The sequence below is a fragment of the Ischnura elegans genome, chromosome 6, assembly GCF_921293095.1.
Source record: "Ischnura elegans chromosome 6, ioIscEleg1.1, whole genome shotgun sequence".
Classification (NCBI taxonomy): domain Eukaryota; kingdom Metazoa; phylum Arthropoda; class Insecta; order Odonata; family Coenagrionidae; genus Ischnura; species Ischnura elegans.
In genome coordinates this window covers 79062112-79087186 of record NC_060251.1, presented here as the reverse complement: position 1 = coordinate 79087186, position 25075 = coordinate 79062112, and the positions used below count along the sequence as shown (strand labels likewise).

At 40.3% G+C, this 25075-nt stretch overlaps 2 protein-coding genes across 2 annotated transcripts; both read right to left on the bottom strand.

The window, feature by feature from the left end:
* Positions 1–755: 755 nt before the first annotated feature.
* On the bottom strand, positions 756–1433 carry LOC124161410. Its single transcript, XM_046537727.1, has 2 exons — positions 1351–1433; positions 756–1241 (listed from the first exon to the last, which is right to left on the bottom strand). Exons 1-2 carry the CDS (start codon positions 1396–1398, stop codon positions 756–758), a joined length of 534 nt encoding a protein of 177 aa, XP_046393683.1. The 5' UTR covers positions 1399–1433.
* Positions 1434–15693: 14260 nt separating this feature from the next.
* Positions 15694–23984, bottom strand: LOC124161409. Its single transcript, XM_046537726.1, has 5 exons — positions 23747–23984; positions 17739–17852; positions 17504–17657; positions 15866–15990; positions 15694–15781 (listed from the first exon to the last, which is right to left on the bottom strand). The coding sequence occupies exons 1-5, from the start codon at positions 23830–23832 to the stop codon at positions 15694–15696; spliced, it is 567 nt and encodes a 188-aa protein (XP_046393682.1). The 5' UTR covers positions 23833–23984.
* Positions 23985–25075: the final 1091 nt, after the last annotated feature.

Below are 25075 nucleotides of genomic sequence, written 5' to 3'. Positions count from 1 at the left end.
TAGTGCAATTCTGAAATTCATCTAGCCCAGTGATTTAGTTCGACCTTTATTGAATTATCACTAATAATTACTATCTATTCTCGGAGTTGTACGGAACTGTGATTTTCCAGCTTGAAAATTTTTAAGGTAAGTTCTACCAATTTCCATACCAAATATACGTGTGTTTGCCGACTTCTTAAACAATGTGTTATATCACTTTTAGATTGTCATCATGGCAATTATCATTTTGATTTGTTTTCTAGGGTAGCAATGGATTCATGTCAAATAAATCGTTTTGAGTTGCATAATAAAATATTAGAAATGAAGAGTAAAACATCAGGCGAGAAAAAAATACTCTTACTGGATTTTTTGTCGCGGAGACTGAATGTCCAGAGCTATGAAGAAGCTGTTGATGGTCTCCGAGAATTTCTTAGGTTGGAATTTTGGCTATATTACGAAAAATTATGGAACAAATGTTGCCGTATTAATAAACGATTTTTATTGCGAAGTAAGGAATGGCTCGCGAAGCCAATAATTATCCCTGAATCTGTCCGTCAATACTTTCCTGGTTCCTTAAAGGCAACAGGTATGTATTATATTTACGTTATGTTTTGAACTTTTAAAGTAAATTTAATTTCTGAATATCTATACTTATTCCATATGTAATGCATTTTATGTACCACTCTATATCCTACTATTATTGCTTTGTTAGGCTCATTAGGGCGGCCCGAGAAAGACTTTACTTCTTCGTGTTACAGATCTAAGAGAAGAAAAGTTCAGAACATAAAAAGTACTTCTTCAGTAGCTGAGCTGGCATTAGCCACCACCCTTGGTTTAAGGGAGGAAGGAAATACTGCAGGTGCGGATTTAATAACGGAAGTTACTACAACAATCCGCGCGACCCTCCTCGGCGAGGGTTGAAAAGGGAGGGTATCACAAATGGCACACGTACAGTAATCACTGGAAAGTGGTTCTGATAGTTCAAATGAAAGTATCAGACTGTCTTGGATTTCGGCCTCTGTATCATGATCATCATCATACGTTGCAGCGTCGATGATTACGGTTTCCGCCGTGCTGCTGATCTCCTCTGTATTCCCTACAGCCGCAAATACCTCGCCATTCGGCGACCAGAAGCCATCCGGAAACTCTCTGTTTGCTGTAACGGGTGTAGAGCATCGAAAGTCGTTCTTGATAGAGGATGGTGGATCGTCATAATCTGAGTGATCGTCATCTTCCCAGCTATAAAGGTTGGCAGCTTGAATCTGAAATAAAGAATTTATAAGTTTTCAGTGCTGGAATCGGGGAGTTGAAAATCGAATACAATGATTGGTAACAATGACCGTAAGAAAAAAAAAATGCCAAAGTGCTTACCTCTCGTTCAATTTCCTCAGGAGTGATTTTCTCATACTTGTCGTCCATTTCAATAATTGACTCTGTTGTGGAACGTGGATGGGTGCTTTCCGACCGACGGGTGAGGGACAACTGAGACCCACTCGCAACCCTTTTTCCAGAGGTGGGGAAGTAAAGGCGGGGGAAGGTACGTAAGTGAAAGAAAGGGAGGGAGGGAGTTGGGAAGCATTGTCTAAATGCGGATGCCTTTCCGTATTTTTTGACGGCCACCTCTTAACAGCTCTGCAGTGGCCTTTCAGGCACGGATCGGTAAGGTTCTGCGCCGACGTTATGTGAGTGAAGGGGGAGTTGAGAAAAGGGTCTGCTGTGTTTAGCGCCTTATGTCGATGACCCTCCACTATTGCATTGCCGCTTTTTCGAGGGTCCAAAGAATTTTCCCGCGACGGCTTGAACGATTTTGAAAAAAGAGATTTCGTTTGACAAACTATAAATCGCGGGAAGGATGGTGAAAGGTGTTTAACTGTCTTAAGGTGTTCCTAAAGTTACTTATGATTTGTAAAAAGGGTTCTTCACCCCTGGGAAGGGTATGGTCAGTGAGAGAAATATGTATGTTGAAGAGACCAAAGTGAATGTATTTTCCCATGCGTTTCGAAGGAAACTCACCCCTTAATTTTTTTTTGAGTGGGGGTATGCCAGTACATACCCTTAAAAGGGCTGAGAGTAGAGCTCTATCGCTTGTTTGTCTCGTGGTTGCGTCTAGAGGCCAGAGTTGCTGTGTGCTACGTGTGTCGGTTGGCTATACTCTTTGCTATCCTGCTTATCACACGTCGATCCTGAGTGAGAAGTCGCGGCGTAGTCAGTGTGTCGACTGTCTATACATTTCGCTATCCAGTTTATCACACGTCGGTCCAGAGTGAGAAGTCGCCGCGCTGTCAACCTTTTCGTGGGGACTACACGTTGCAGCCAATTGAAAACAGAATCTCCAGAGGGGAACGCATCAGAATCGCCAGGAAAAGAAGTGAGTTGATAAATCATTATCATGGATAAAATTTTTGAATTCGTGCCGGCCGCTGAAATAATTCGCGCCCATCGTTCGGGAGCGTTTACAGACTTAACTCTTCTGAACAGTGCCTTGAACGGTTTGGTGCACCGTAGGGTTGTGCTTGGGGAGGAAGTGGGAGTAGACGATCTAATTAATATGATTCAAGATGTGAAGAAAGCTCAGACCGCTTCGACTGCAATTGCCCCTAAGGCATTAAACGTCCCGCCTAATTGTTCAAATGCGGAAAATGAGACTCATCAGGTGTTACCTGCTTCACCAGGCAATGCCTCCCCTTTTCCCACGCTTGATCGTGGATTTGTGGACTTTTTGATGAAATCGCAAGCAGCAGAAGAGATTAATCAATCAGTGTCTCCGCCATCGGATTCTGTCTTACCGGTTGTGGACGATGGATTCTCTACATCGTCAATGCAGAACATCAACTCCACCTCTAGCTCATCAAGCTCTTCAAATACAGCTCGTCCACCTTCAGAGTTTGAAAGAGTGAATTCTAACCAACAAGAAAATATTGCTCACTCTAGCGACTTGGATAAATTTCATGGATTGGATGTTTTCTCTCCTCATGTTCTACCTGGATTCGAAGAAACTCCTTTAAATATCGACTCCCAAGCGCTAGAGTCTTTAGAAAATTCATTCCTTCCCCTTCACCACGAAACGCCTCCTTTTTTAACTGGAGAATTGTTCAGTGGCGCCACCAGCTCTGATAATACCCCCCGCGAAGATCAGAGGAGTAGTTCCTCACTCTCAAATGAGTTAAATAGACCGTGTATGCAACCCAGCTCATCAGACGCTCTGACAGCTAGCGTGATGAATGAATTGAGCTCGGATTGTTCTCCCGAAGAAAACGGGCTGGCGAAACCATCTGTTGAACATCAGCGGGGAGCACAAGACCTTATTTCTGAATCTCTTGAAGACAACGCGGGAGGCTACATGAGCCTATTGGATCATCCTGTCGTGGATGGAGGATTAATGGATCCTCTAGTGGAGCTACCTACGAATAGACAAATGGGAGGGCGACGTGAAAGTAAATACTTTGTCGTACTCTCTGAAAACCGTAGCCATCTCAGAAACTTCCGTCTAAGAGGGCGTGAAATTGCTTGTGTGCTACGCCCAGCGCCGCCTAATGAGGATCCCTTAGCATGGTTCCAGTCCTCTTTGGACGCCCTCATCTCGGAACTGCGGAATGGAATCCCTGAGGATTGCAAGGCGGGATTATCCATTTGCAATTCTGAAAACCCTGGAAATCCCATCTTCATCTCTTATCGGAGAGTGGATCAATTTTCTGCGGAGGTGATCTGCAACAGGATTGAAAAAGTTGTCCAGTCAAGTGAGAATTTTTTAATAAATGGAGTGTTACGTGTCATCTTTACTTACGTAGAGCAGCCGATAGGGGGTCGACGAAATAAGAACCTTTTATGTACGTTCCACGAATTCTGCAGCGCCAAGAAATCCATAGTAGTAATTGCTAATCGCGATAACCTGTGTCTCGCAAGAGCTATCTGCGTGGGTATTTCGCGTCATGAGGATACCGCTCTGACGTTTAAGACTGTGAAGCGCGGAGGGGGACTGCAAACCACAAGAGCTACGGCTATTTGTGAAGAACATGGAATCGATCTGCAGAATGGTGGAGGACTCGAACAGCTCAATGCTTTCCAGGACTGTCTAGACGGGTATAAAATCACTGTCTACGGTGATCGCAAAGGCCGCGAAGTCCTCTTCGAAGGCCCCTCAACGCCGGCCCCAGATGGAAGTGTTCGTAAGCACATAGACTTGATTTACGGGGAGCGACATTTTAACTATATAGCGTCACTCACGGGTGCTTTCAGTTGTGATTATTACTGCCGGACCTGTAAAGTAGGATATAATCACCAGTACGAGCACAGATGCAGGTCTGAGTGCCCCAGGTGCAAGATATCTCCCCCGTGCAATGACTGCTTGCCGTCCATTTCCTGTGATGTTTGTAAGAGAAGATTTTACGGCGACGCCTGCTTTGCAAATCATCTGCGGAGGAAGGGAAATGGAAAATCTCCCTGCGAAATAATAAAATATTGCACTCTATGTCAGATGGTCTACAACTTGTCACACGTCAAAGGAAAGCATATATGTGGAGAAGTATATTGTCACGCATGCAAGCGCAGACATGAGGGCAGAGATAAGTGTTTCATGTCCCCCGTGGTGGTGAAAAAGAGGGTCGCACCACCAAAATTCATTTTTGTGTTCTATGATATAGAATGCAGACAGGACACTCCCATGCCTGGAAAGCCTGGACATTTTCTTCATACTCCGAATTTCCTGGTCGCCCAAAAGAGCTGTGCGAGCTGTGTTGACATTGAGTCTCTTGAAGTATGCTCAGTCTGCGGAGAGAGAGAATTAATATACAACGAATCCGATCCTGTTCTTGACTTCATGAGAAGTATTTCGGCGCTGCGTAAGAAGGGGTTTACGGAGATAATTTGCATAGCTCATTATGCAAAGGGCTACGACAGTCACTTCATTACTAAGACGATGGTGGAGAAGATGAATTGGATGCCTAAAATAATAAGTAATGGGGCCAAGCTGATGTCCATCGAGTATGAGGGGGTAAAGTTTATAGACTCTTTAAACTTCCTCCCCATGCCTCTGTCTAAGATTCCCTCGGCCCTCGGGCTAGGGGACTCCCTCGCGAAAGGCTACTTCCCGCATTTCTTCAACACTAGAGACAATAGTGATTATGAAGGACCAATGCCTCCGGCGGCGGACTACGGGGTTGAAGGGATGTCACGGCAGGATCTCGCTAAATTTAACAAATGGTACGAGGAGATGGTTGCGGGGGAATACGTCTTCAAAATGAGGGAAGAAATTAAAAATTATTGTATTCAAGATGTGAATATTCTACGTCTGTCTTGCGCCAAGTTTCGAAGGGACTTTCTATGCCTAAATGATACGGATCCTTTCCGAGAGGCCCTTACAATAGCCAGCGCTTGTATGAGGGTTTTTCGAAAGAAATATCTGAGGGGCGAGGAGATCGCCATTATTCCTCCTGGTGGCTATCGCTGGGGCGACATTCAGTCTCTGAGTGCTATCAAATGGCTTCTCACTGAGGAGAGAAAGAGAGGAATATCCATACGTCACGCGGCAAATGGACGAGAGGTAAAGGTGCTGGGGAGAAAGGTCGACGGACATCTGAAAACACCTACCGGCGAGGAAATATTTGAATTCCATGGGTGTTTCTACCACGGATGTCCCAAGTGCTTCAAGAATAGAGAAGAACCCTTGAACAATAGATCCACAGAGACCATGAATTCGAGATATGAAAGCACTGAGAGAAAAATTAAATTTTTAGAGGAGCGGGGTTATAAAGTGACGCAGAAATGGGAGTGCGAATTTCAACGAGAACTGGAGCGTGACTCTGAGCTAAATACATTTGTAAGAGAAAATCAACTATTTAGAATCACTCCTCTTAACCCTCGTGACGCGTTCTTCGGAGGGAGAACGAACGCAGTGAGGTTGTATCATAAGGCATGTGAGGCAGAGGGAGAGGAAATAAAATACATTGATATCTGTTCGCTCTACCCGTATGTAAACAAATACAAGGCATACCCTATTGGTCACCCAACTGTGTATGTAGGTGATGAATGCCCTCCTTTAGCAGACATTGAGGGGATAGTGAAATGTGATGTGCTTCCCCCTTCTGATTTATATCTACCCGTTCTTCCGATGAAAGCCAACGGGAAGCTGTTTTTTCCCCTTTGTCGTTCGTGTGCATTGAGTGAAGAACAAGGATCGTGTGAGCACTCTGAAGACGATAGAGCCTTGAAGGGTACTTGGGTGTCTGATGAGCTGAAAAAAGCCGTCGCTCTAGGCTATAGAGTTCTAAAAATACACGAGGTATGGAGCTACTCAATCACTGCGTATTCTAGGGAAACGGGAAAAGGAGGGCTCTTCTCCGACTACATAGACTCGTTTCTCAAAATTAAACAGGAAGCGAGCGGATGGCCAGGTTGGTGCACGACGGACGAGAAGAAGGAACAGTACTTGAGTTTGTTTTTGGAGAGAGAAGGCATTACTCTGGAGCGAAACAACATCGGACACAATCCAGGAAAGCGTTCGCTAGCAAAGCTTTGTTTGAATTCCTTTTGGGGAAAATTTGGGCAGCGGGATAATCTTACTCGTACCAGTGTTGTAAGAAAAGTTGACGAACTATACTCGCTTCTATCGAGTCCCAATACTGAAGTGTTAAGACTGATTGAAGTAAATGACGAGGTCCTCTACGCCCATTGGGAAGAGGTCGACGAAGCCGTCACTCCCTCCCCCAGTAGCAGCATAGTCTTAGCGTGCTATACAACGGCACATGCAAGGCTGGAGCTCTACAAGTACTTGGAGAAGCTAAATAGACGTGTTTTATATCACGACACTGATTCCTGTGTTTTCACGCAGCGTCCCGGTGAATGGGCGCCGCCTGTGGGGGACTACCTTGGTGACATGACGGACGAAATTTCTCCCCTTGGAGAGGGGTGCTACATTTCGGAGTTTGTCTCCGGAGGACCCAAGAACTATGCGTACATAGTGAAATCAAAACGCGATCCCACGTTCGAGAAGAGTGTTTGTAAAGTTCGTGGTATTACCATAAACGCTTCCAACGATGGAGTAGTTTGTTTTGATACTTTAAAAGAAATGGTCCTCGACGGAGCTCCAGGCCGGAATATATCCTACAAAAACAGAATTTATCGAACTGCTAAGCACGATGTTGCAACAAGGGCTGAAACGAAGCTCTTCAGAGTTGTCTATACAAAGAGGAAGCGGGAAGAAGGTTACGACACCCTACCATATGGGTATAAAAAGCGAAGAACAGAGAGCATGTAAGAAGACCAACTTAATTCTTGAAAATCGCAGCTTTTTTCTCTCAATATCGTCTCTCTCTTCAATTTTTTTTTCTCTCTCAATACTTTGCTTATTTTTCAATGTTTGCTGTATTTGAAGTTTAACTTAATTAATTAATCAACCTTTGCTTTTATTTCTGTATGAATACTTATTTCTCTACAATTTATTTACTTCCTCTTTCAGTATCACTTCTATTTAATCTCAAAAAATAAGTTTTTCTTATACATTTTCCAGTCTTTCTTTCTTTCTTTATATGAATACGAATTTCATTTCCACAAAATTTTTCCCTCCGTGGGCTACCACCTTGACGTGGTGGATGGGCTTAAGAACTTCCCAACAAGGAGTACGACCAAGAGTAGTCCAACTTTTTTTATTATATTTTTTACATGAATTTAGAGAGCACGAACATCAGATGGTGGTATTTATAACCAATAAAAAGCGCAAACGCAGCAGCTAGACATTTAATCGTTAAGATGGACCTGCGATTGAAGCATCCGTTCTGCGCGTTAGTTGCCGGACCTAGCTCGTGCGGCAAGACCTGTTTCACAAGTAAACTTATAAAATTTCAAAAGGAAATGTTTGACGTGTCGTTTTCCGACATAATCTGGTGTTATGCGGAATGGCAGCCCTCCTACGAGCCTTTAAAACTTTTGGGTGTCAACTTCCATGAAGGACTACCAGACATGAAGAGTATTCCGCCATCAAGCGGCGCTAAGCTAATGATCTTGGACGATCTAATGATGGAAAGTAATGATAGAGTCGTGGTAGATCTATTCTCAAGGGGTAGTCACCACAGAAATATAAGTATTATCCATCTAACTCAGAACCTGTTTCATCAAGGAAAGGGAGCTAGAGATATATCACTCAACACCCATTATGTTGTATACTTCAAAAATCCTAGGGATAGAAGTCAGATTTTGAGTCTCGCACGACAGATTTATCCGAGAGATATTAGATTTTTGCAAGACGCGTATGACGATGCGGCGCAAGAAGCTCATGGATATTTATTCATCGATTTAAAACAGTCCACTCCCGATGCATTTCGCTTTCGTGCCAACATATTTCCGGACGATGCGCATCATTATTTTTACCAGCCAAGGAAATGAAGACAAATGACTTGACGCTAGAGTGGTAATAAATAGAAACAGACACTTGGTCAATGTTTTAGTCACCATGAAGCAGAGGATAGCTAAGCACGCCGATATTCTGAGCTTCATTGCACGCTGCAAACCTTCGATACGCACAGCAATTCTCAAAACGGCGGACCCAGCGCTCACCAGAACCATTTGTGAAATCGTTGATAACACGTTGAAAGGAAGAGTAGATTTAACTGCTGCGCAGAGAAAGCGTTTAGCGAGGCACAAAGCCTTGCTACGTAAACTCGCAACGGGAAAAGGTTGCTGGCAGAAAAAGAAGAAATTAATAGTACAATCGGGAGGTTTCATTTTACCACTACTCTTACCAGTTATAAGTGGTGTCATTTCCAGCCTTATAAGTAATGGATCACGCTAAGAAAATGGTGCTTGTTCCTTATGAAACTATGCATCGCATGAATAACCCAGCCGTTCCGATGACCAACAGCGGCCAAGTCCTCTCGGCCCTGGATGACGAGATGGAGAGAATTTTACGCGCACCCATGCAATCAGACAGTGAAAAATGGAAGTTATATAAACAATGTCTCCATCGTTTTCTACACTTTGCGGGAGAGGAAAGGAAACCATTAGGTCTACCTATAATGGAAAAGGAACGCAACGTGGACGATGAAAGTTCTGTCGCTGCAGGAGAGGAGAGACGCATTCCCCTACGGTCTGAAATTCTTAATTCAGTACCACTGAAATACAGGAAAAGGGCAGAGCTTCTCGTGAACAGAATCTCGTTGTCAGATAAAATCAGCTGGAGCTCTGATGGAACGGTTACCATCAAAGGTGGCGTTATTCCAGGGTCCAATATCATAGATCTAGTTGGAGATATAATGAGAGAGAGGAAAAATTCAAACCCTATCGGTATCGCTTCCTTCGCGTCATTATTATCGGAAATAAACACGCCAATGGAATATATAGGGAATCGCCCGCGGCTTCAAATCATTCAGAGCCACACACCGAAGGTGAGAGAACGTAACGTAGAAAGGCTGCCATTTATGCGTCGGAGGACTCAGAGTTCACCAAAGAGTTCATCCTCCGCTAAGGAGACGATCATTCAGCGCTGGACTCCATATCGCTTTAAAAAATGAAGAAGTCTGTGGATTCGATACTTCGAAATATTTATTACGACCCTGCGCATCCTGCGTCATATTCCGGAGCAGAGAAGCTGTGGAAAGCTGCACCACCTACTTTGTCAAGGAAAGACGTCAGAATATGGCTTCAGAAACAAGATGCATACACGCTTCATAAGCCCTTAAAACGAAAGTTTCAAAGAAATAGATATATTGTCGACAATATGGACGATCTGTGGCAGGCGGATTTAAATGATATGAAGCATATAAGAAAGCAGAACGATGGATTCAATTATATTCTCACTGTGATCGATGTATTTAGTCGCTTTTCATGGGCGGTCCCTCTGCGCTCAAAGACAGGCGCAAATGTGACAGAGGGTTTTTATCGAATATTGAAATCAACGAAACGAAAACCTCTCAAACTCATGACCGATAAGGGCAGCGAATTTTTAAACAAAACATTTCAGGACTTTTTAAAAAAGAATTCGATTGGTTATTACCATTCTAATAATCCGGACACCAAATCATCGATAGTTGAACGCCTAAATAGAACTCTTAAATCTCGGATGTGGCGATATTTTACGATGTACAACACCAAGAGATACGTTGAAGTCCTTCAGAAGATCGTAGACGCGTACAATAAATCCATTCACTCTACAATCAAGATGGCTCCAGCGGACGTTACCGAGAATAATATTCTTCAAGTGTGGAATAATGTCCACGGCGCTGTGAAGAAGAAGAGCGTAAGAGCGCGCCTGAAAGTTGGAGACAGAGTGAGAATAAGTAGAGAGAAGGTGTCATTTCGGAAAGGATACGAATCGAATTGGAGTGAAGAAATATTTATAGTTGAGAGAGTTATTAAGAGGCGGCCGCCAGTTTACGAGTTAAGAGATTTAGAAGGCGAAATAATCGAAGGTACTTTTTATGAACCCGAATTACAAAAAATTATTCTCTCTAAATCGAGGACATTCAAAATAGATAAAGTACTTCAAACGAGGGGGAGAGGGATCAGAAAAGAGGCGTTAGTCAAGTGGAGAGGATATCCCACCAAATTCAACTCGTGGATTCCAGCGTCATCGATAAAGAAGTTATGATGTCTGAAGAGTTCTACCTCACGCTCCCTAGTAACAGCTCTATGTCTAGTCATGGGAGCAACACAACCTCTAAATTTACATGTCTTCTGCCTAGAAATATCTCTTTGGACGGGCAGTGGGAGGTCTCTCTCGCAGAGATTCACTTCCCCATGACAATTTGCAACGTTTATGGTAAACAGCGCGAATATTCCGTTTACCATGCCAGTAGCAACGACTCTTATTACAGAAAACTACCGGCGAGTCACTACTCATCTATCGTAGATCTCGTTGAGACATTTAACGAAGATCTAAAGAAGATTTCTAGCTCTAACGATGTGAAATTTTCTTACAACGAACGGGGAGTTATTACAATTGAGGCGATAGACACAGTTGTTACCATATCTGAAATTTTGGCGTTGCAACTAGGGTTCGAGCCTGGGGGTGACATTGTGGAGCAGAAAAAAGCTAGGCGCAAACCCGACCTCGATATAGGCTACCCCTCTCAGATATACGTTTATTGCGACATCGTCGAGCCACAGGTAATAGGCGATACTGTAGCCCCTCTCCTGCGAATAGTTAGTACGGCGGCCGAGAAAAAAAAATTTGGTCTCAACGTTAACCACGTTTTCAGCAGACCATTCTACGTTCCTATTATGAAGAGAGAGTTTGACACGATAGAAATAGATTTAAGGACTCACGCGGGTCATCCCATACCATTTCTTTATGGGACATCAGCTGTAGTACTTCACTTTCGCAAGCGTGGGAGCTATGGTAAAGACGAATAACAACTACGATCCTTACACTCGTTACTACCTAAATCAGGTTGGAAATGGGGTGGGATCTGTTTATCAGGGAGTTAGCTACCAAAAAGGTCACGGTATAGGGAAGTTTCTGGGAGGGCTCTTTCGATCCGTGCTGCCATTACTGAAAAGCGGTGCTCGCACCGTGGGTCACGAGGCTCTTAGAACCGGAATGAATGTCATTGGCGACTTGGCCTCGAACGATGCACAGCCTGTAAAAAGGGTGATACGCAAACGCGTTCTAGAGGCTGGAGAGAATCTCATGAGAAGGGCGGAGAGTAAAATACAGAGGATGACAGGGGGTGGGTATATTCAGAAAACGCGTAGGAGGAAGTCTCAGTCGAAGACTACCACCCGAGGGAGTAAGACATCTACTTCAAATAAGAAGAGGAAGATTAAGGGGAAGAAGACGACGACGGTTCTGTCAAGAAAGATTTCTAAGCAAGACTTGAAGGACATATTTACCTAAAATGTCTTTTCTGCACCACCAATCCTGTGAATGTGTAAAGTCTGAACTCGATCTTTTTTCCGTGCCGCCAACACAAACGAGTATCGAGGATGGTCAGTGGATACACTATAAACCCGTTTCTACCCTGTCCGATGACGCTCCTTTGGAGTTCGTAATACCAGGACATGGTGAGGAGTACTTAGATCTACTAACCCCGGGACCATAGTAGTAGACCATAATTAATACTTTCCTGGTTCTCATTTCATGTCAGTTTATAGAGTTAAAACATTCAAAGCTAAGATCAGAAACATCTATTTTCATAAATATTAAATTTTTAATTATTGATCTTAATCAAATATGCATTTGGAGAGTTCCTATAAGTGATTAAGAATCAAGTTTAAAAGATATTATGAAATTCACAAACGTCTATTTATGCCTCTCATTTCAGCATCAGAGCAATCCGTGAATGACCAAATTGATCAATTGCTTCAGATATCCACATGAAAGAAATTGTCAAAGCTTAAATTGGGCATCAAATTTTTCATAACCTAAATGAATTTAGCTTTGCTTTTCTTTTCAATTGCAGTATATTAAGCTGTTCCAATTTAATCCTTGGGAAACTATTATTGGACATGGAATATATTTAGCAGGGCAATGCCAATTTGAATTGGAAACAGACAACCAATTTCGCGGAGGTTTCAAGGTGACTCAAAAATATACTTTCATTCAGCTTTGAGGACCTCTATGGAGTTTTCCCTTGAACAGGGGAAGAAGGAGAAGAATAATACATTGCACATGCAACTAATGTTAGGGGCCTCGAAGCACGCCTGGATGACGTGAAAAGGTAGTCAAAATTCACTGCACAGTAGACTGCATGCAAAATAGGAGTTGAATTCCAACAAATAAATAAGCACATAAGAATTCAATTGCCATGCAACATCCTCTGGACCCTGTGCTAGGTTTTGCAAAGTTTTAAGATTAGAGAAATGTCCACAGTGTGTGTGCAGCATCAAATCATACAAAGACTTGATCCATGGAAAATCTGATTCGTTGTATGATACTTTATTTACCCACAACACCCTGATGCAGTTTCAATGCTCAATATGGCAGTTGTGTTCACAGATGTTCCTATAAGAGTAAACTCCATTCTAGGTGAGTTGTGGGTGAAGCATACTTTGGAGAATAAGGGGAAGAATTCGTAGCTGGACCTTTGGTGCCTTGTCATAATGCTACGAATATGATTATTTCCCTAGTATAAGGGGATTTTTAAATTCCCAGTTGTATGAGACATTATGAGGGCAAAATGTGGAAGACGGAAGTCTACTTGTAGTTCCTGAACTGGCCGTTTTCATATGCAATTGAGCTTTGCTTTAATTTTTCCACCACTGTACACTACAAATTAGGACTGATTACAAATTATTGAAGTATATCACTGGTTAAGGTAGGTTCACATGGTTCATTATGCTTAATCCTTTTAGTGCGGCACGCCGATATATCGGCTTTTACCGCTCGGCTGATAAGTGCAGTGCACCGATATATCGGCTTTTACGTTATTGATGTTAAATTTGAGGACATTGAAATAAAAAAACTTATATATCAGTAAACGTATAAAAATGTTGTGGTTATTGTCCAAGTTAATCTCATTAATTAAAAAAACTGCTTAAAGATATCTAAAAAATTAAGTATATAATGTTTATTTTTCCTAGTCGCTGCATTTTATTAAAATACCCTCCACATTTTTCGACTGCACCCCAGGAAGAAGGATAGCAGTAAAAGGGTTAAGACCCTGGCTTGTCCCCCACCAAATTTAGACATCCCTTATTCTTTCATTATAAGACCAATTTCATTGTATTTCATCATTTTTTAATTTGAATGAAACTTCATTGTATTCCATCTGGTTTATTTACCCGTCAGCATAAGTTTTTCCCAACTCATTTTGATTTTGAGCCTCACATTCCTTGCACGTCAAGATTAACAAAACCGTATAGAGCTTTCTCTTGATTAACCCTCATACCATACTCCTTGAATGCTTAATATCTAACACATTCACTATTGCCTACAGCCCTCTTAATGCCTGATCATCCACAAACCTCTCTGATTCAAAGATCATTCCCTACACTTAAACTCTTTTCCCAATTCATTCCACGCCTCTTCTACCATCTCCGCAGCATACATGTTAAAAAGCATTGGCAATAGTGGACAGCCTTCCCTCACTCCTTGGCCAATTCTTTTAATGCCATTTTGTAAAGATATTGCTTTGTATTAGGGTGGTTTCCTATTATTTTTTTATTGCCTAAATCGAAAGATTATTACTCCTGGAGTACATAATTCACGCATTTAGAATTTTAAATGACTATATCTATTTTTCGCGATTAAATGAAGAGTGAAAAATTTCAAGCGTGTGAAATCCCAACTGCTAAGTATGAATGCTGGAAAAACTCCGTGTGACATCGTTCTGGTTCACGCTGCCACAAGTGAGGTGACCTTGGGGCGAGGCTTTAAGCGCTGATACGATGCAGGATGCTAGCAGGTAGCAGAGTACCCTGCTAGCTGGTAGGTAGCTGGCTTAAATAAGGATTATTAATACCTTATCAAACGAAGAAAACTTTCCGACCTTAGCTAGTTTTTATAGGTGATTATTAAGACATGTTTCCCTGAGCTCTGTGCCTCATGCATGCATTGGTAATCTCAGACGATGTAAAACTCCTATCTACTCGTATAGAAACTCTGTCCTTGTGACGTCACGTGGAGTGGCATCGCATGGGCGCCAATCTGGCCTTTTTCAAATGAGGATAAAATTGCCATTCGTCTAAACCGGCATTTCAAAAACCAAATGATTTGTATATTATGAATACACTAATGGTGGGTAACGAATCGCAATCAATGCCTTTTGTTTACTTTGATGAAGGAAACTACCCTAATGGGCCTTGGCATGTTGATAAATAAATATGAAATGCTTGCCCAACCTTATTCTTCATCCAATACTCTCCCTCCCAGTCTGTGCCATAAAAAGATTATAAATGCCTATCCCTCTAACCTACATCTATTTTCTTAAGAATGTACATTAACTTTACCAAGTCCACTCCATGAAATGCTTTTTCAAAATTCAAAAATCAGGCAAATACGTCCTGGTTATATTATAGGTTCCTCTCCACTAGGGTCTGCATTACTACTACCACATCAGGAGTTGATTTCCTGAACTCATTGTCACCCAAACACTTGCCCTTGTCTCCATTAATTTAATTAAAATTATCATCTAGACCAATCAAACCTTCACCTACCGAGATTCCTACCTACCCCTAGATTTTTAGAATTCTACATGGGATATTGTCCATGCCCACTGATTTTCTTCCCAACCTTCAAATTTTATTAAAACACTCCAGGGAGTTCTAGAAACCACCATGAAAAATTACAAAGGCTTGATTTTTTTTCACAACATTTTGATAAAAAAGCTCAGTCTGAAGACATACTAGTCTGATCAAGCTGAAGTTTTGTAGGGGTCATAGAACCAACTGCCAAAAAATTGAATGCTGCAGACCAATCTTAAAAAATATAAGGTTTTTTCAATTCCAGCCACTATACATTCCATCCAGCAAAAAAGAAAAAGTTATCACACTCCACTTCCTGTCTTTCCTTCCTTATATTCTCATTTTGAAAAAAGCACCATATAGTCCCCCTCCAAATATAGTCCCCCCCCTAATTTTGAGGCTTCAGCTTCGGGAAAATTTTAAGAAATACGTTTGAATATAGTCCCCCCTTCACTTTTATCATGGGTATTTTTGGAAAAAAAGGGGGACCATATTCAGACAAATACGGTATCTGGATACGATAAAAGCCTTTCCAAAACCTTCAACAAAGGACACCACCCACAAAGTAACAGAATTAAAATAATTTAAATTGTTCAATAAAACTCACTCAGATTTGTCAGGATATTTGTCCTTCAGCAGATTCAATTCATCAATCAGCTCCTTTGATTGACTAGGAGTACATTGACTCCAACTACAAGGAGGAGAATCAAAGAATGTTGAACAATGCAACTCCATCAGTTAAGGGTTAAAACAATAAAATAGAATGGATACTCACAACACATTTTCAATGGGAGATTCTCTAATAATCTTTTGTAGAGAACAATCTTTGGAATGCAGATTAGAGATTGATAAAAACCAAGAGAATTCTTCCTGTTTCTCTGGACTGATGGAAAAATATGCCTAAACATGGAGAGAACTTCGTATTAGTTAAGACACTGTTTTATTTCGCCTTCAATATCATTATAATGATGAAAACTAATGCCAGTATCTAAATTATGGTACAAAACCAGACTATCGACTCCCATTAGGCAAAATTTAAAATTGTTTTGACGACTTCTACATGCTAGATCCATCACGTAGAACGTGGCCCACTCTAAATTTGAGAAATGATGAAAAGTCACCAAAAATGCACTCCAATCAAATAGGAAAGCTGGTAGTGTTACAAAAAAAGGAACATGCTAAGGACAGGTATGAGTAATGGAAACTGACAAAAAATGAAACAAAATGGTTACTCATCAGAAAGAGGAAGAGGTATGTGTGCTTCATAGCAAGGTTGCATTGTTATCAGCGGAAAATTGACAATTGGTGTAAAAAAGTTAGGGATAAAAATGGAGGGATGATGAATGAAAAAGAAGAAGCTCAGAACAGGTTGAAAGAGTAGGGGACAAGTCAGGATGGCATTGGAATTTGAGGAAAAAGAGAGAGGATGTGGACAACATCCTATTGGAGAATATGAAGAACTTAGGTATGGCTGGGAGGAGAAGGTTTCCCAAACCTATCCATCAGTTATATGAATAGGAGACTTGACCCACACATTTTTGTGAAGACATTTCTAATGCAGAAGAAAAAGGAGAAAGCCAAGGAATGCACACACTATAGGACAATTAACCAAACACTGCAAGTGGTTAGAGTTGGTATTCATGTTGGAACTATTGGACTCTCCATTCTATTCTTCTATGGATGTAGTCTATATCTTATATTCATGTTCCATAAAATTAATGGTCCTAAAATCTTCAGTTATCAATTCCAATATTTTTCATTGATAAGAACTTTTGAGATCTTGAAGAGTCTTGAAATTTCTCCCAATAACTGCATTTTACAGACGATTTTTTGTGGAGCAGGACAGAAGTCTTCTTTCCAAAACCTTCATTCAGCAGTGTACTTAGAACCTTCACCAAGTACAACATTTACCGACCTTGAAATACAGTAGCAGATTTATAATCTGGTAATCTAAATATTGGAATGATCTAAAAAATGGAAGGTTATCCAGAGTTTTTCAAAATTTCTATTCTTAAGGTTGCATTGCTGAAAATATGATTATGTAAGTGGTTTAATTGCCATCTCACAATCAGAGTGTCTTCACACATAGGCGGATCCAGGGGGGGGGCACGGGGGCACGTGCCCCCCCCAGACCCTCAAAAATATGCATGATTTTTAATACGGTCCCATTATCATTGCGTTCGTTTTGTATTACGAGGTATCCTTGTGCCCCACCCAGAACAAAATTCTGGATACGGCCTTGCTTGTGCCCCTCCCAGAAAAAAATCCTGGATCCGCCCCTGTCTTCACACTACATAATCCCATAAGAGCTATTCAACAAATGCACCGCAAAAAAATGTAGTTTCACAGATTTTTTTTTAATTTGCAAGGCACACACAGATCAAGGGTTAAGCAAAAGGAAATGAAGTCTTACCGCATATTTCCTTTGTGCCTGTATGATTTCCTCTTGAAAATGCATCATTCCTTTCTTTTCTTGACGCAGTTCTTTATGGTGATAACAAAATTTTGGTATTGATGTAAGAGCAGCATCGATACATTGAATATGGTGATCTGCTTGAGCCTCCAACCTAAAATAATATCCCAATCATTTGACACCATTCATTATTGATATAAGAATATTAAAAAAAAGCGATTAACATTCCACTCACCCAAGTAAGGTGATATCGTCGAATGCATACTCATTAGGTCTTGTCTCCTGTTGTATATCTTTTATCAATTTTTCCTTCTCCAACATTTGTGTACAAAATTTCCCATATTCATTTCTGAAATGAAGATAATGTATGCATTATTTTTTTGTTTAACAAACTTTTAACCGTCAAATATCATTTGTTGAACACAATAAGACAAGGACCTGAAAAATTAACTTTTCCTACAATGAATGAACAAACTTTAAGATCAATTTTTAAAAAATATCATGAAAATGCTGGTTTATTGTATAAAATCTGTCAGGTCTATGTTCTCTCAGGGCAGTTTTGATAAATTTTGTAGCTTTTTATTTCATCAGATGGTGCATTATTTCTTTCTGTGCTGTATTCCAAACGCTCACAGTGAATTCAAGGTGTGGCCTGGAGGGTGTGAAATAGCATCTTATTAAATTAAACTACTTTCACATACTTAATGCACAGTGGTGGCACTAATGATAGCATTCTACCCCTCTCCCCCCTCTCCGCAAAAATTTTTGTGGAGCCCCTCCATAAACTATGTCTACATAAACAGAAATGAATTAAAGGCTTCCTATTCTGTATAAAACCTTCATATGCTTTTATAATTAAGAAATTGTAGTACTACACAGCATCATAAAAGTTGAACGTGTTCAATTCTATCATAAACAATGGTCTTCTTTAGGGATTTTAAATTTTTTTGAAAAGTCACACTACTTATACAATGAAAAATTAAAAAATTATATCACCAAACTCACCCATTTTCAAAACACCACAAAAGTAAACTATACAAGAAATGTTCTCGACCTAGACAGAATTGACAGTTCGCTCCACTTTCACAATTTTTCCGCACGTATTTATAAAATTTGTTTTCAATTGGTGATGAGTTTGTAAAATATGTTACAGAGAGTTATTTTAAATAACTAAACTTATCTATCAAACAAAGTTTATCCTTTGAATTTGTCTAAGCCCAATCTCCTCTTTTTCACAGCTAAGAACTTTTCAACCACTTCGTCGATAATGATTTCCATAGTTTCTTCATGTTCAATGCAGTCACTCAACCAAGTTGAGTCATGGTATTCCTCAAGTATGACTTAATTAATTTAAGTTTAGAAAACTTCTCTTGGTCATAGCGGTTGTAATGGGCAGAGTCAAATAAAGCTGCAATGCTGTATTCAAATCAGATAGGCAACTCATGAGGCATCTGTTGTCTTCAAAAAGCAAATTCATTATTTCTAAAATGCTTTTCTATTTTACTATTTCTTCAACCATCCGAGTTTTAAAAGATATATCTTGGTTAGGCAATTCAATAGAAAGGTCGCCAGGATACACATTTACCAGAGCCATTACTTTCCTCCATTATTGTTTCATGAGTCAATTTAATTAAATTCTGAGGCATGAGAAATGAAAACCTTTCATCAATACATTGCAATCCTTCAAATCTATTTGTAACTGACCAATGACAGTATCTAGTGCTGCATTGAAAACTTTGACTTCAAATGATATTGCAGGGTTGCCAAAATGTGATCAACGTATAACTCATCAAAAAGCGTTTAGCAATTTGCTTCCATTCATTTTTTAAATTACCAACAACACCTCATGAATGGGCAACTGCTTTAATAAAAAACCTGAGATAGTCTTTTCTGACCGCTTTTAACGAATCACTAGCATGCCTGAGAAACTGCCACACTCTGCCTAGGCCTGAATTAGGCCCCTGTAGCACTTTGGAATTCACATTCACATTTTCAAAAACCTCACTTTCAAGATGAATTACAAGAATAAAATCAAAATTTTCCAAGTGGTTTTCTGCCTCTCGTTTCTTAAGGCCTGGTTACACGGTACATTAACACGTGCAAGTTAATATACGTTTGAGTGAATGATTTTGGCGGTCCAGAACGGAACATGTTTGAATGCATGAACCAAATTAGAGCAGGTTCTATTTTCTGTGCATGCATTCGCACAAGTTGGGTGACCTTACACGGTACATAAACACGTACAAGTTAATATACGTTTGCGTGAATGATTTTGGTGGACCGGAACGGAACATGTATGAATGCATGAACCAAATTAGAACAGGTTCCATTTTCTGTGCATGCATTCGCATAAGTTGGGTAAATAAAAAAAGTTGGGTTGGGCTTTTATTCCACAAAAAGAAAATCTACTAACAGCACAGAATTTCGACATAGAAGTACGGAAAAAAATTATCAGAACTTCCACCTGGAGTATGCTTCTCCATGGAAGTGAGGTATGAAATGAAGGGTGGAGGCTTTTGAAATTTGGGGCAACAGAAGAATTATGAGGATCAAATGGATCGACTGAGGAATGAGGACATTTTTAGGAGAGAAGAGAAGCCTTATGAAAACCACACTGACACGTGGATGGCAAGAACAGAAAAAGAAGACCTCAAATAAAATATAAGGAGCAGGTAAAGAAGAATGTGAAAAAGAAGGAATACGTAGGTGTGAAAAGATAAGTTGATAGGAGAACTCTATACTAGACCAGACTGATGATGATGAAAAGAAAGGTAATTCTTAATGTGGTCTTATATGCAGCTAAATTACATCTTACCCTAAAAATGATGAAGTCACAATGGAAAAATTACAAGTCCAAATGATGAAAAAATATCCCAGTAGAATATCATTTAACACTATTTCATGAAATGGCTTTAAGTCCTTAGTGTGTGCTACTATGATCCACAGGGATATCATGCAACAGCAAGTTTTATCTCTACGTTCAAACGGAACTTTGAACTGCAAACTTTTTCACTTATTTTTTAAAGTTATAGTTTCATTATTTAGTGATGCCATCTATTTCCCATTCTTAATTTATCCAGCATGTAACCCGTAACATCTGGAGCTGTGTGAAATATTGCCTGTACACAGAGGCATTAAAAAGCAATTTTCCCGGCAGTTTTACACAAGGCACATACACCCATGTCTCGTATAGCGCAAGGGATGCGTTCCTTGGGGTCTTTGCGCTATACGAATTTGCGTTATACGAGAGCGTTTTAACATTGGGAAGATAGGGATGCGTTCCTGGTAGCATAGGTCTTGGGTATTGAATTTCCTCTAAAACATATATATTCCCATAAATAGCCTCAGAAAACATTATTTATATAAATTTTTATAGTTTAAAACATCTTTAAAGATAGTATGCACGCATTTGAAGACTTTTATTCACGTTAAAAAAAATTCTTATGAGCTTTTGAAATACCCTCCTGTTGTGCGGGTGGGCTAACATCAGCTATATCAGGGTTTCGTAATGCATTTCCGGCAGTTGACGATTTTTCAAACCAGTCTAAAAACAACTATTGTGTCACCCAGGCCCTTTTGTCGCTCATCGAAATGACAGGCAAATGCTACTTTGAATGCCATTTCATAGCTAGCGGAGTTTATGAATGATAAATCATTTTAATTTGAAGTCCTCCGAGTCATTAGCAGCTACATGAAACAGTCTTTAAATGCCTTGAAACCTGACCCAGGTTTTCCTTCCCTGAAAATGAATGAACGAGAATGCATTCATTTCCAAAAGAATATAGTCTCGTCAACATTAAAAACTAGTTGAGGGGGAAAGGAGCCACTTTCAATCACAGCTTGGAGTTCATCAGAAAATGTTGTGGTGACTGCACTATCAACACTTGCAGATTCACCTGATATCGCCGCACTGAAAATACCTGCTTGCCGTTTAAATTCTGGAACCAACCGGAGCTTTCACTAAATGTCTCGCAGCGATTACCACTCTCATCTTTTTGTACTGATTCACTATGAACTTTCCGTAGTGTAGACCGCTTGGTTGAAGTTGGTGCGGCTGAGGTCACTGATGTTTTAACTTCGTCTTTATTCAGAATAAGGCATCGTGCGTTTAAACTTCCGCGCAATATCGCTTTGACGTTCTCCATTTTCAAAGCAATTGACCTATATCAATTTCTCTTCTAGGTTTATGGTTTTTCTTAATAAATTCTTGATTTTTCTACCCGCATTCCCATTTTTTGCCATTTTCTCTTGGTTTTTACTCTGCATGGCCCTATCGAAATCACCTTCTACTGTTGAACTGTATTCTTGAGACGCAGAGGGCCTACGACTGCGGGGAGGGAACAAAGCTATTGTGTTTGAGACTCAATAGCGGACCCTTTTATGTGTTGATGCTATTCATACGCAACTCGGCCACCGCTCCATTTCTCCCCCGTGAATACCGATGACCTTGAAGGCTGTAGCGTAGACCCTCTACCTGGAAGTCAATCGCCCCGATAACCTATGACGGCAAAAATTACGTCTCAACCAGTATTGCTTAAAAAAAACTCATTTCCACTAGCCCCACGCTTAATTTATGATCTAAATTAACTCATTCTGTTAAGGAGACGAGATAAATTACTTCGGTAGGCCGACTATCTGGACCCAATGACGAGTAACGCTTTTGGCCATTGCACAGCAATAGATTTCGATTAATACATAAACAAATTAGAAGATTTGAAGCAAGCAATACTATTAATATGAGTAAAATGATAGCAATTTCGTGTGTACTTAGCGCAAGTTCACGTTTTATCACGAAAGCGTTTAAGATTTTTGATTAGGCTACACTGCGTTGCAATGTTTCCCCGAGGAACGAATTTGCGCTATATCGAAATTGCGCTATACGAGACAGGGGTGTAATTGCACAATCCAATTGTGTACAAGGGTGCTGTCAACATTGCGTCGCGTAAAGCAGTGAATTTCCCGGACGAATTCGAGAATGCATGGATGTATTATACAGCAAAATAGCCCGATCTAGGTAATGTCGTAGCTGCGCCACTGCACGACAAAATGAGAAAGCAATGCACGGCGGAATTACATACCCTGTGTAAAACGGCCTTTACAAGCACACACCCACATAGCACAAAATATCTTCTAGATATCTAGAAAATATCTTCAATGTCTTGGATATTTTAAGTATCCCCTAGAAGTCTAGAAAATGCCTTCAATGTCGTGGATATTATAAAAATCTAATAGATGTCTAGCACATGTCTTTTTGAGCGGAGACTCTTTTTGGACATGTCCAGTGAAATCAAAATTGATAGGTAACTATGAACTGTCTCAGCTTCGATACCATCAATAAATAAATCCAATTCAATGGAATAAAAGGTATGTCCAAATTCTCATCTCTGCTTTTTATGATTAATTTACAACTAATTTTTACTATCGTAATAAATATTACCATAACCTTTTACGTATCACAGTTATGCACTCATTCATATAAATATCATGAATTTGTAGCCCTGATGAAGGTATTCAAATACGTTGGAAAAAACTTGCATTAAAAATTCTTCAAGACCTATATGTATTGCAAGACATTGAATCAACATTCATTGATAATGTTGCAGACTCCTTAGAGAAATCTAAAAGGAAACTGTAAAGCTGCTTTGGTAACTTCAAATTTGGAATCGGAGGTCGAAGCCCCCATTAGAAAGAAGTGTATGCCAGAGAGGTTCCAATATTCAGGAAGAATCCCCAGAAGGCACCCTACCATCACCTCCTGCTCCACCAGTAGGCTTTCAGTTGAAAATAAACTCTTGTTATACCGAAAAATATTATATTTTAGTCATTTGTCCTGAATTTTCACAATGATTCCAATTTGAACATGAATGTCTAGAAAATATCTTCTCAAAGATATCTTGTAGATATCAGAAAAGCGGACATTCAGATATCTACAAAATATCTAGAAGATGTCTATAAGATATTACAAGATATTTTCTAGACATTAGCTGAAGACGTTCTAGATATTTTGTAGATATCTAGAAGATATTTTGTGCAATGTGGGCAGTATTTCAGTATTTCCATTTATATTTAAACTATTATTATTTCTGAACAAATCATGAATTTGAAGAAGAATGGTGAATAGGAAGACAATTTGCAGAAAACCATTGAAAATAGGAGGCAGAGATTATGGGTTCACTTAAGTCGGCAGTTTTGGAACTCAAACGGAAGGAACTATAATATGAATATGCATTCATTAACAAATACCTCTTCTTCCAAAAAGCAAGCAGCAGAATCACACCTATCATCCATGGAAATGAACAATATTCCTTCATGCCTTCCAGGTCCATCATTAAATGATAACTATACGTATAATTATATTATGTATTCGTAAGCGAGACCGTCCAATTGCCTCTCTAATCCAAGCAGTACGTCAGTTGACTTCACACTCTTCACAGAGCCACAGAGCAAAAAGTGGTCACCAGTGGGAATCGCGGGCGCAGAAACCGGCATTGACAGCTTGACAGTATGGGCACACTGGCGCACTGGCGCACACGGTCACGGCACAGAGTATTGTCGACTCAAATCACCACTAGCGGCGCTAGCGTCGGTGACGTAATTTTCCAAAATGGCGGACACATTGGTGATAAAGTATGTTAATAGATTAGATCGCAACGAGCGTTATATGGCTATTTTGCTCCATCATCTGTTATATTTTTCCTTAATATCTATCTAGTTCATAAGTATCGTATTAGCACGTCACAGTACAAAGGAATTTCCGTATGTAGTGCACTTTTTCATTCAATATATATCGTTTTTTGAGCCAGTCTCCATGACATTGATGCACATTTATCTGTTCCGTTGGTTCATTATTTTTAGAACTCTATCGTAATGTTTCAACTTGTAAAGCGTCTTGGAAAACACTATAGAGGCGATGGTCTCACTGAGGAAAACGACGATGAGGAGAAATTAAGCGTTTCTCAATGTTATTCGGTGGCCTTATCGGGACGCCTTCTAAGCGGAGATAGTAATTACGCAGAGATAGGAAAGGCGCTGCGATGGGAGCCCGACGACGCCTCCAGGGTAAGGAGAGGTTAGGAAGGAAGGGAATACAGGAATCCCGCGCCGCCATTTGGGCGGCGATTTTCCTGTATTCCCCACCAGCGAAACCATTAATTTAATGTTTCTGCGGAAAGGAAAGGTTTTTCAAAGGAGAAAAAACCCTACTATTTTACGTAGATTAGAAAAGATTAGCGGATAGGAGAGAGAAATGGAGAGCTGCGTCAAACCAATCTTAGGATTGTTGACTAATGATGATGATGAATAGAAATTAGGCTGTGAGATATCAGCAACAGTGGTTACTAAATATATGGTCGGAGTTCTGCGGTTAAACTTACCTCATGCCGTGCATTCATTTGGATGGTAAATTATGTAAAAGCGTCCGACTAATGCACCATGAGTAAACTAGAGCTTATTGGACGGTAGGTAAGTTCGGGGCGGATCCAGGATTTCTTTTTGGGGGGGGGCACAAGCAAGGCCGTATCCAGGATTTTGTTCAGGGGGGGGGCACAATGATACCTTGTTATGCAAAACGAA